Source organism: Pelophylax lessonae (assembly GCF_965119305.1).
Source record: "Pelophylax lessonae genome assembly, chromosome: 3".
NCBI classification, from domain to species: Eukaryota; Metazoa; Chordata; class Amphibia; order Anura; family Ranidae; genus Pelophylax; species Pelophylax lessonae.
In genome coordinates, this window is record NC_138770.1 from 594,544,459 (window position 1) to 594,557,033 (window position 12,575).

Sequence of the window (12,575 nt, forward strand, 5' to 3'; positions counted from 1 at the left end):
GTGTTTTTGAGATTTAATATTTTCTTTATTGATGATGATCTCTTCAATTTTGTTTAAGGTATAAAAAATCCAGTGTTGGCAGCAAACAAGTTACTGTTTGAGGGACAGAAGGGAAAACTCTCAGCTGGCAGGATTCCACCTTGGTAATTACATTTCCTAAGAACCTTTCTAGACCTTATAAGCATTTTAAGTTACTATATAGCCACACTGTAGTAATATTTTACAAAATAAAACAACATTCCTATAGTGTAATGCAACACTTTTTTTTTTTGTTTTATGTAAATGGTGCTGTCGTTAAGCATGATGTAGTGAAGGCGATTTGGTAGAGACACAGAGGTTGTTGGATACAGTGGGGAAAATAATTATTTGATCCCCCTGAAGATTTTGTAAGTTTGCCCACTTACAAATAAAACGAACGGTCTATAATTTTTATCATGGGTGTGTTTTTAAATCATAGAGACAGAATATCAACCAAAAATCCAGAAAACACACAATACAAATGTTATAAATTGAGTTGCAGTTCAGTAAGTAATAAATGTATTTGATCCCCAAGCAAAACATGAATTGGTACTCTTGTTAGAAACCCTTGTTGGCAAGCAGAGAGGCAAGAGGTTTCTTAAAGATGGTGACCAGGTTTGCACACATCTCAAGGGATTTTGGTCCACTCTTTTTTACAGATCTTCTCTAAATCCCCAAGGTTTCTTGGCTGTCACATGGTAACTCGAAGTTTCAGCTTCTTCTATAAATTTTCTATAGCTGGCTAGGCCACTCCATGACTTAATGTGCTTCTTCTTGAGCCACTCCTTTGTTGCCTCGACGGTATGTTTTAAGTCATTATCATGCTAAAAGACCCATCCATGACCCATCTTCAGTGTTCTGGCTGTGGGAGGAAGGTTCCAACATTTTACAATACATGGCCCCATCCATTTGCCCCTCAATGCAGCAAGGTTGGTCTGTACCTTTAGCAGAGCAACCGCCCCAAATTATATTGTTTCCACCTCCGTGTTTGACTTTAGGGATGGTGTTATTCGAATCATAGTCAGCATTTTCCTTCCTCCAAACACGCCGACATCCTATCCGATCCGCTAAAGACAGATGGGGATTTTTTCCCCATCCGTCTTATCAGATTGGATGCCCATCGGGTGCAAACAGACAGGCAATCTGTTTACATTCCGATCGACCATAGAGGAGAGGGGGCTGTGTCAGTTTCCGCTCTGCATAAGCGGACATGGACAAGCCATCCGCCTGTTCAGCGGGAATCAGTGGACAGCTTCCACGCTGAGCAGCTGGACTCCTGGCAGAGTCCGCCCCATGTGAAATTGGCCTAAATTGTATCCCCCCCTTTATTAAGCTAATAGGGAAATTGTTAAGGCACCACACCCCTTGCTAATATAAAATGCTAACAGCAAAGTGGGGGTTTCAAGGTGCTACATAAATTGTTTAAGATTCCTAAAATATATAAAATATGACTTATGTGTTGCCAATACTTAAAATTATGTAAATACATATCCACTTTCTGTCCCCTAATCAGGGATTCAGCATATACAGTATAATGCATTAACCACTTAATGACCAGGCCATTTTTTGCGATACGGCACTGCATTGCTTTATCGTGTGACGTTGTACCCAAATAAAAATTTATGTTAATTTTTCCCACAAATATAGCTTTGTTTTGGTGATATTTGATCACCTCCTGCATTATTTATTTATTTTTCTCTTACGTCCTCCGACAGTCGCCGCCTCCTCTAAGTCATCACTATTGGGTATTGACTTCCGCTCCGTAGGAGTAGCTAGGCATAAGACTTAGTCAAAAAGAACAAAGGCATTTGCATATACACACCCATGGGGGCTGTCCCACTAGGTCAATACCCCCCTGCAGTGATCACTCCCAACTCCGTTTCTTTCTGCCTAGCGTCAGGAGTAGTTAGGCTTCCCTGTGCTGGGGCTACAGTCTCAGCCTTTCTAATCTTTATTTGATTTTCTTTTGAAAATGTCAGTTTTTTCTTGCTTTACTAGCTGTTTATTTTGTCAGCTTTAGTTTAGTCGATTCTTCGGATGAAAATGGATTCCTGCGGCGCTGGGATTCGGACTGACCACCCTGGTTCTCCAGGGCAGAGGGTCAGATGGACCCCCAGCCCGCCATTGAGCGTTCAGCCATGGTTCGTCCTGGCATTACGAATGACCCATCCCTGTTCGCAGCAGGGATGCAGTCGTGAGGTGGCTACCTCACTGGACACATCTGCGATACTGCAGTGTAATGTCCCTGGCTAATGGCACTCCCTGTCAGTTGAGGACAGCGGCTTTCCGTTCTGAGAGGCTCCCCACGCCATCTGTTACAGGTAAGTACTTCTGTGTGGGGCCTCTGTCTGGGGTGGCAGTCCTGTGTTGCTGTGTGTCCCCATGTCTCCCCATGTCTGTGCCTGTGTTACTCCCTATGCGGTCCCTGCGGGGATCGTTTGTACACGCGCTGCGGTGCTGTGTGTTTTTGGGGGGTCCCCTGCTCTGTGTCACTTCGGTGTTTGTGGGGGTGCAGACTGTGTGTGTGGGTAAAACCGCGCTGTCCGCCATTTTAGGTATGGGCAAGCATGTTTTGGCTTCACTATGGGCAATACTACATGCTGTTTTGGCGCCTTCCGACGCCATTTTGCGGTGGCAGGACGATCGTCCCGACCGCATGTTCAGCGGCCATTTTGCCGGAGCCTTCCATTCAGTCCTATTGGGCAGCCATTTTCCCTGAGTCATGCAGCTTATAGTTCAGCCTCCTCTGACAGCACTTCCTTTTCCTGTGAAGCGGCGACATCAGTGGTAACACTCTGTGGGGACTGCAGGCTATCTCTCTCATTACCTTCTGGATTGTCATTTCTGGCTTAGTTTTTTCTTCTCCTGTTTGTGGGTCTTTGTCACTGTATCTGTAGCGGTGGGCTGCGCACACCGCAGCGGTCTTAAAGGGGCAGTACAAAACTTATTGCACTGTTGTTTTCAGCTTGGGCAATGGATTCTCAGGACAGCAAATTCCCCTCCTCTCTGGTGGGGGACCCCAGTTCTCCTGTGGCCCCTTTGAGACCTGATTTGGCCGCTGTAGTGGCGACCTTGGTGTCCAATATGGAAATGCTGATGGCTGAACGTGCTGCTAGGAAGAGGCTGCGGCGAGCGTGCCCTTTTCAGGGTCTCGCTCATCCTTAGACCCGCTGGGGTCTGAGGGGGAGGTGGAGGGGGTTGATACTTCCTCCCCGGGGTCGCCCGAAGAGCATGCGACCATGGATGAATTGATAGTTTCTGTTAAGGAAACACTGCATTTGGAGGATGAGCCCAATCCTCCGGGCGTTGTGTCCTTATTTGGGACACACAGGACCCGCAAGGCGGCGCAGGTTTTTCCCTGTCCCGCTGAGTTTCATTACACTGTTAATGAAATGTGGCGCACTTAAAAACGTCCATTCCTGGTACCTAGTCGGTTCAAATTGCTTTATTCCTTTGCACCGGCTACGGAATCGCAATGGTGTGTGCCTCCGCAGGTGGATCACACTGTGGCCGTGCTGAACAAGGCTACCTTAGTTTCTTCTGAGGATACCCCGGTTTTTTCGGGATCCCACAGACCGGCGGTTGGAGTCTCTAGCCCGCCATTCCTATACGGTGGGGGGCTTGTTGCTTAGACCTGTTTTCGCTTTCGTCTTGGTGGCTCAGGCGGTGGCGGATTGGACTAAGGTGCTTAGGAGCAACCTCGTGTCTGATTCTGTTCCGCCTGCCCGGCTGGATATGGTGGATCAAATTCACCAAGGAGTCATGTATTTGTGTGATGCGGCCTTAAATGAGGCCCCTTTAGTAGCACGCCTGTCCAGTGTCTCGGTACTCAACCGGCGATTGATCTGGCTGAAGAGCTGGTCGGCTGACCAGTCCTCGCGGAAAACAGTTGCTGAATTTCCTTATGCTGGTTCTCGCCTTTTTGGCGAGGCGTTGGATACCCTGGTAAAAGGCGTCACAGGGGGCAAGAGCACCATGCTGCCCCAGAACCCGAAGAACAAGTCCTTTCGTGGCAAGCGGGGTTCTGCGCCTCGATCCACTCGGGTCCTTTTCGTGCCTTTCAGAAACCAATCCAAGGGCAAACCCTTCAAGGGCCAAGGTAGCCAGAAGAAGCCCTGGGCGGGCAAGCAGAAGTCAGGCAATGCCAGCTCGGCGGGTCAATCCACCTCTGCCTGAAGGGACGCCCTCACCCGTTTCAGGGGTGGGGGGACGTTTGCGCGGTTTCCTCCAACCTTGACTGCTCCGGATTTCGGACAGGTGGGTTCAGGAAATCATTCGATCAGGGTACAAGATCGAATTCCCTTCCCGGCCGGCGGACAGATTTTTCCCCTTAAATCTGTGTGTGTATGTATGTGTGTATGTATGTATGTGTATATATATATGTGTGTGTGTGGTGTGTGTATATGTATGTATATATACATACATACATACATACATACATACATACATACATACATGCATGCATGCATGCATACATACATAGTGGGCAAAATAGGTATTGAAGACGTCACCATTTTTCTGGGTAAATCTATTTTTAAAGGTGATATTGACATGAAATGTTCACCACACGTCGGTAACAACCCATGCAATCCATACATACAAAGAAACCAAAACAAATGGAATGACACAGGGAAAAAGTATTGATCATGCTAACTGAAATGTATTTAATACTTGGTACAAAATCCTTTGTTGGTAATGAGAGTTTTAAGACGCATGGAGAAACTAGTCGCATGCATCACTTTTTGGCCCATGCTGCCACACAAATAGTCTTCAAATCTTAACCACTTCTGGACCGGAAGGATTTCCCCCCTAATGACCAGGCCATATTTTACGATTCGGCACTGCGTTATTTTGACGGACAATTGCGCAGTCGTGCAACGCTGTACCTAAATAAAATTGTCCTTTTTTCCCCCACAAATAGAGCTTTCTTTTGGTGGTATTTGGTGGTATTTTTGCGCTATAAACAAAAAAAAAAGCGACAATTCTGAAAAAAACAAAAAAACAATATTTTTCACATTTTGCTATATATAACATCCCCCCCCCCCAAAAAAAAAAAAAAATTGTGGTAAAAGCGCAGTAATTGCGTTTTGGATGCAGGTCCATTGAAGCCTATTACATTCAAAACGCTGCATTTTGCGGGGAAAAAAGTCTCCGACCCTTTCCAAAAATGCAGAGGCACAAGAATTCATTGATGTGAACATGTTCCGTAGGAGCCCATGTTTACAAAATGAAATGCATTACTGCAAAAAGCATTAAACGCATTCATGTAAAACAAGCCTCATTCCATTTTATTACACATAACTTAAAGCGGAGTTCCAGCCATTTACTCACCTGTCCAATGGTCCAGCGATGCGGCTGCCGGAAGCCTCGATCCTCTCCCTCGGCGCCGGCATCACTGCTGTGGGCACCCGGCTGTTACAGTTTGCGGCTTCACAGCCGGGTACCCACTGCGCATGCGCGAGTCGCGCTGCGCGCCGTGATTGGCCGGCAATCTTCTGGGACCTCTGACGTGTCCCAGAAGATTGCAGGGAGGGAGGGGGAGAGGAGAACTTCCGCTCAGGGCGCCGCGGCGCTCCGAGCGGAAGTGGGAGCGGGTACCTGTCAAAACTAGGTACCCGCTCCCCCCCCCCAAAAAATGACATGCCAAATGTGGCATGTCGGGGGGTCAGGACTCCCTAAAGCGGAAGTTCCACTTTTGGGTGGAACTCCGCTTTAATTTCTGAACTTATTTGTTTTGGTTTCTTTGTATGTATGGATTGAATGGGTTGTTACCAACATGTGGGGAAAATTTCATGTCAATCGCACCTTTTAGAAATCTTTTTACCTAAAAAAAAAAAATGAAGATGTGTTCAATACTTATTTTACCCACTATATACACAGAATATGCACTGTACATAAGGAATGATCAGAGTTGTTGTTTCCAGCCTGGCTATAAGGATTACCTTTTTGTGTTATTATTCTGTAAACCTACAGTTTATGGTTTTGTAGTGCAGATGTGTAAGCTACTTTCTCTAGCCTGGGGACATCTTATCCAGCGGTTGTTGTGAGAACTGCTAATTGACTATTCTCTCGCTGTTTACGTGGATATTTCTAACATTACCTAATTTCATTTGTCTGTTCAGCTTTAGGCAACAAAAGACCGGAGGTCCAACTTGAAAACAAATGTTGCTGTTTTAGGCGAGCTCCTCTGTGTGTTTAGCAGCATTTGGCATTCACTTGTGTTTTTCCTTTTTGTAGTGGTGAATAGGGATTTCTTCAAACAGATGACTTTAGTGTTTAGGGATAGCATGCACTGACATTGAAGATATTAGGCTATTAATCCTCTAGTGAACTGACAGCATTTCTTTCTGGAAATGTAAGTTTGGTCTTAAGTTGTTTTGTCAGGTTTTTTTTTTGTTCTTTTTTTCCTGGTACTGACAGCAATTGACCAATAATATAATGTTACATACGGTACCTTTAACTTTGATCAACAGTGCAATCAAAAGACAAAGTATTGGAAGGTACATGCTATAATTTCATTGTCTCTGATCTGTTGCCCAGTTCCTAAGAACTGCTAAAAAAAAAACACATAAGTGAAGAATGTATTCACAATCAGGAGAATGTCCGAAAAAAGTGGTGCGTTGGTTAGTAAGGAGAATTTTATTAATCTTTTGTATAAATAAAACCATCCTTGTAGACTTTGGCCAGTGAAAACTCATTTTGTTTTTTTTTTTTAGAAAAAACAGGTTGATATTTAATATTTGTAGAATGGAACCAAGAGTGTGTAGATTCCAAAAAAAAAAAAAAACAAACAAGATCAACATCTACACGTGTTCCCACCATTCTAGAAGTCCAGCTTTATGAATAATGGATCGTCTGGTTACAGATGAATCGTGACGATTCTCAATAAATATTTTCTACATTTTCATATATCTTTCAGCATTTCTGTAACACTGCACATTAGTGGGCCTATTAGCTGGAAGAATGTCAGTTTCTGCTCCTAGTTCAGTTCTTGTGTTGCTGTAATACTTGGTTAAGGAATATTATACAGGCAATGAATAAAGTAAATCTGCGACTTCTCAGTGGTAAAGGTGTTTATTTTAATCTAGGCTTTGTGAAAAATACACTACAGGCAGGCCCCGGGTTACAAACGAGTAAAGTTCAGTAGGTTTGTTCTTAAGTTTAATTTGTATGCAAGTTGGAACAGGTACATTTTTTTTTTTTTTAAGTGTAACGCCAACCAAAAAAATATTTTCGCTTTCTTTCATTGACGGACACAGCTCCTGATCTTCTTAACCATTGGGTTATACTGCCCCCTACAGGAGTAGGACACTAGGCAGAATAAGAGTCTGGCTACACCTTTGGGCAGTCCCAGGGGGGTATACTCCCTCTCTCTGCTATAGATACTCAGTTTTTTTTCTGCCTAGTCAGGAGTAAGGACCTAGTTCCTTGCTGGGATCTCTGGTGCTGACAAATTTTTTATTTTTTTTAGTTATTTTTTTTTCCGTGAAATCTACAATCAGCTGCCGGACTGGGCGACGGGCTGGATAATCTAGATCCAGTGGTCCCCCCAGTCTGTCCAGCGAGCGTGCGCAGACCTCAGCTCTGTGCTAGGACAGCCGTGACATAGCCCCACCGGACGGGGTCTGGCCTGCGAGTTAAACGCCTCACGACGGTGAACGATCGGCTGTGCAGGGGGGTGGCTGTACCTGGTGGGCGCTTTTGCCAGGGCCCCCTATCCTGCCTGGGCCTGACTGGAGGCTTAGGGATCCCTCCTGGTGCCGCGCGGGGCGGACATTTTGTGGTATCCTTGTGCTGCAATGCACAGCGGCCATGTTTGTATACTCTGACTGGCAACCGGGTGGTGCTGCTGCCAGAGCGGCGGGGGTTGTCCCTTAGCAGTGTTTTACACTTTTTTGTGTAGCCCCCCTGATGACTCATGGAGTCTTTGGAGCACATCTCCCCACCTGATCCCCTCTCTGGGCTGTGGGGCCCTCCGGGTCCCATTTATCCATCGATGCACTGACGGGAGTCCTTTTGTGTCCCAGGTGGAGGTGGCTTTTGGGCGATGGGCTGGCATAAAGCACCCCTGCCTTCCCCTGCCTCATCTGTCTCCTCAGATCCTGAATCTGATTTGGCTGCTGCGGACGTGGGTCACCCTGCTGGGTCTGCGACCACGCGTCCTGAATCCTCAGATAGTGAGGAGGATTCCTTCATTTCTGCAATTGCGCATGAAAAGGCGCTGGTGGACGTACTGATTGTATCTGTGCTTGAGACTTAAAATTGGAGGACTCAGCTGCGGCTACAATTGAGGCGCAGGTTCCCTTTGGCACTCACAAGCCATCAAGGGTGGCAAAGGTGTTCCCTTTCCCCTCCTATTTTGACAAAATTGTTACTAAAGAGCGGGGTCCACTAAAATGTCCCCTTGGGGTCACTAAGTGAGTTGCTAGGTGATACCCTATGGGAAGTTCCTTCTTGAGAAGTGGACTGTTCCACCGGTGGTGGACCCTGCAGTTTACAGATTAAACAACTCAACCATGATTCCAGTTAAAGAGTCCCCGGCCTTTAAGGGTCCGGCTGACAGGAAGGCGGAGGCTGTGGCCCGCAATATGTACACCCTGGCTGGTTCGGCACTGAGGCCGATATTCACCATTGCCCTAGTGTCGCATAATCTGACCGAATGGGCTAAGCTTTTGCGCTGTGACCTGGAGAAGGAGTAGCTCCCCCCTGCCTTTGCTGAGCTGGTGGACCAGCTGGTCCAGGAGCTGCAGTTTATCTTTGATGTCTCTTTGGATGCGGCTCCCCTAGTGGCTCGGCTTTCTGTTTCGGCAGTGGTCCTTCAGCGTGTCTTTTGGCTCAAATGCTGCTCTGCGGACCAGAATTCTAAAAAACCCTGACTGATCTTCCCTTTCAAGGAGATCACCTGTTTGATGCTATTCTGGGTGACTTCATAAAAGGTCTAACAGGGGGGAAGTGTACCTTTCTTCCGCAGGCTACAAAGGGCAAGGACCCTCATAGTAGATGTGGGCCCTCCTTCTCTGCTCTTCCCTCAGTCGAATGACAAAGGGTCGAAGCCCTACGGGGCAGCCTCTGGAGGATCAAATCGAACTTGGTCTGGCAAGTTAAGAGCGAGCTTCTCCAGACCCGCGGACAAGGCCCCTTCAGCAGGAAGGTGCGCCCTCACTCCTATGTGGGGTGGGGGGACATCTTCACTGGTTCCTGGACCCGTGGACTTCCCTGGTACAAGACAAGTGGGTCCACGAGATCATACGGTCTGGCTAGGAGATCGAGTTTCAAACTCACTGTCCCTGTGGAAATTTACTCTGCTATGGGATATTTGGCCCAGGTGGAAAGTACATATGAAATGTACTGTGAATTTACAGTTTCTTCTTCTTCTTCCAATCTTCCCCCTCCCTCTCCTCTCCCCTCCCCTTCCCTCCCTATCCACAACCCCTTCCCCTTTTTCCATAAATTTTATAGTTCTGCCTGCTGGTACTCAAATGCCTATTGGTAACAAGCTTAACCACTTGCCGCCTGCCCATGGTGCGACCATTATCCTGGGAAGACGTCATGACGTAATCCCAGAAAACAGGGCAGACGCGCGATCGTGTGTGCGCCGCCCTGCACTGCCGGTGTCGGGGTGTCCCCGGGACACCCCCCATCACCGGCGGGGGGAAACAGCCAATGGGCGTGGCTGTTTTCCACGTGATCGGCTGTGTTCCAATGACAAAATGAGGAAATCGCAGCAACATCGCACAGCGTTTGGGGTGCTATTGCAAATCACGGGCAACGCACAGGCGTCCCGCCATTTGCAATGATTTCTGGATCGCGGGCAGAATCACAGTGATTCTGCCCTGATCCGCTACGCCCACATGTGAACATAGCCTAAAGTTCACCGGTCACCAGAGACTGCCATCAGTACCGCCGTGCATCATCGCCCGTCACCTGTCACCCATCAGTGACCATCGCCCGTCACCTGTCACCCTATCAATCATCGTCACTTGTCACCCCATCAGTGATCGTCACTTGTCACCCCATCAATCATCGTCACTTGTCACCCCTTCAGTGATTGTCATCTGTCACCCCATCAATCATCGTCACCTGTCACCCCATCAGTCATCGTCACCTGTCGCCCCATCAGTCATCGTCACCTGTCACCCCATCAGTCATCGTCACCTGTCACCCCATCAGTCATCGTCACCTGTCACCCCATCAGTCATCGTCACCTGTCACCCCATCAGTCATCGTCACCTGTCACCCCATCAGTCATCGTCACCTGTCACCCCATCAGTCATCGTCACCTGTCACCCCATCAGTCATCGTCACCTGTCACCCCATCAGTCATTGTCACCTGTCACCCCATCAGTCATTGTCACCTGTCACCCCATCAGTCATTGTCACCTGTCACCCCATCAGTCATTGTCACCTGTCACCCCATCAGTCATTGTCACCTGTCACCCCATCAGTCATTGTCACCTGTCACCCCATCAGTCATTGTCACCTGTCACCCCATCAGTCATTGTCACCTGTCACCCCATCAGTCATCGTCACCTGTCACCCCATCAGTCATCGTCACCTGTTTGCCATATACATGCAATCACTTACTGACCGCCTAACGACTATATGCGTCGGCCATTAAAAGCTAAATACTGGGGTTATGGCAGCAGATAGCTGCCATAACCCCGGTATTTTTTGAAACGGCGGGCGATTGGCTTTCAGATAAGGGTGGTCCCAGTGGCGGATTCGCCGCGGAATTACCCTTACGGTGCAGGGGAAGAGGTGCACCCCCCCCCTCCTGCCGCGTCCCAGACGTTTTCCCAGCTTACCGGACCCGTCGGCGGCGGGGAAAACTATCCGGTCCCGGATCCTCAGAGACAGGAAGTCGAGTGAGGGCAAGATGGCCCTCACTTGACTCTATGGTCTTGGAGGACCGGAGCTACGTCAAAAGACGTTGCCTAGCAACCGGTTTAAAGGGCCGCTTTTTTTTTTTCCTTTTTCAACAATTTTTTTTTCTTTTTTAGTATAGTTGTGAGGTGTGAGGTCTTTTTGACCCCAGATCTCACAATAAAGAGGACCTGTCATGCCTATTTCTATTACAAGGGATGTTTACATTCCTTTTAATAGGAATAAAAATGATCAAAACATTTTTTTTTTTAACCACTTACCGCATATCGACGTAGGGCTACTTCGGTAAACTTTGCGGGCTTATACCGGGATGATGCCTCTAGCTAGAGACATCATCCCGGTACCGTGGTTTGAAGCCGACGGTCGGCTTTCCGTCGGTACCGACCGATGCGGCTCGGGAGCCGCTCGTTCGTTACCCGGGGGGGGGGCGGAGGGGACGTTCCCCCCTCCCGCCGCCTTCTGTGGCTTTGCTCGGGGCTCCCGTCCCACCAGGAGCCCCGAGCACCCAGCCGGCACGTCCGCCGGCTGGATGGAGTCCCGATGAATGCCGGAAACGGCACCGATCGGGTCTCCGATGACCTAACCCGGAGGCGGCGTCCATGATGTCACTTCCGGGTTACTGTGCTGCAAAAGGCGGCAGATTTGAAAAACGGCTGTATGCAAAAATGCCGTTTTCTGCGTTTTGCATACAGGGAAGTGTAGTGGAGGGGTCTAGGGTCTTTTAGACCCTCGATCCCTCCATAAAGTGTACCTGTCACTACATATTGGTGTCACAAGGGATGTTTACATTGCTTGTGACAGCAATAAAAGTGATCAGATTTTTTTTTTTTTAAAAAACCTGTAATAAAGTTAAAAAAAAAAGAAAAAATCAATAGAAAAAAAAAAAAAAAAAAATTTAGCCGCCCCCGTCACCGTTACATGTGAGGTATCGCCGCGATCGCCAGAGTGTGGGCAATAATTTAAAAAAAAGAGCTACACTCTAACTCTAAACTGGTAACCGTTAAATAAATTTAAAGCATCGCAGATTGAGATCTCTATTGACCGTAGTTTGTCGCCATCCCACGGGGGGTTGCAATTTTAAACCGTAACATGTTGGGTATCTATTTACTCGGCGTGACATCATCTTTCACAATATACAAAAAAAATGGGCTAACTTTACTGTTTAGTATTTTTTAAATGCAGTGAAATGTGATTTTTCAAATTTTTTCCAAAAAAATGGCGTTTTAAAGACCGCTGCTCAATACCACGTGACAAAAAATTTAGCAATGAACGACATTCTATTCTCCAGAGTCTTTGCTAAAAAAATATATATAATATTTGGGGGTTCTAAGTAGTTTTCTAGGAAAAAATACTGGTTTTAACTTGTAAACAAAAAGTGTCCGAAATAGGGCTGGGGCTTAAGTGGTTAAACTGTGTAAGAATAAAAAAAATAAATAAAATTAAAGCGCCCTGTCCCCGTTAGCTCGCGCGCAGAAGCAAACGCATACGCAAGTCCCGCCCACATATGTAAACGGTGTTCAAACCATACATGTGAGGTATCTCTGCGATCGTTAGAGCGAGAGCAATAATTTGAGCCCTAGACCTCCTCTGTAACTCTAAGCTAGTAACCTGCAGAAATTTTTAAAATGTTGCCTATGGGGATTTTTAAGTACCAATGTTTGGCGCCATGCTGT

The 12,575-nt window shown here is 47.1% G+C and overlaps 1 protein-coding gene across 2 annotated transcripts in view; it reads left to right on the plus strand.

Annotated features, from left to right (window-relative positions):
* The window catches only part of TASP1 (taspase 1), a 499,277-nt gene that overhangs the window by 157,451 nt on the left and 329,251 nt on the right, over positions 1 to 12,575 (plus strand). For both annotated transcript variants that reach the window (XM_082249835.1, XM_082249834.1), the window contains exon 6: positions 59 to 143. In XM_082249835.1, the coding sequence (XP_082105961.1) occupies positions 59 to 143 (85 nt within the window). The remainder of the gene's footprint in view (positions 1 to 58; positions 144 to 12,575) is intronic.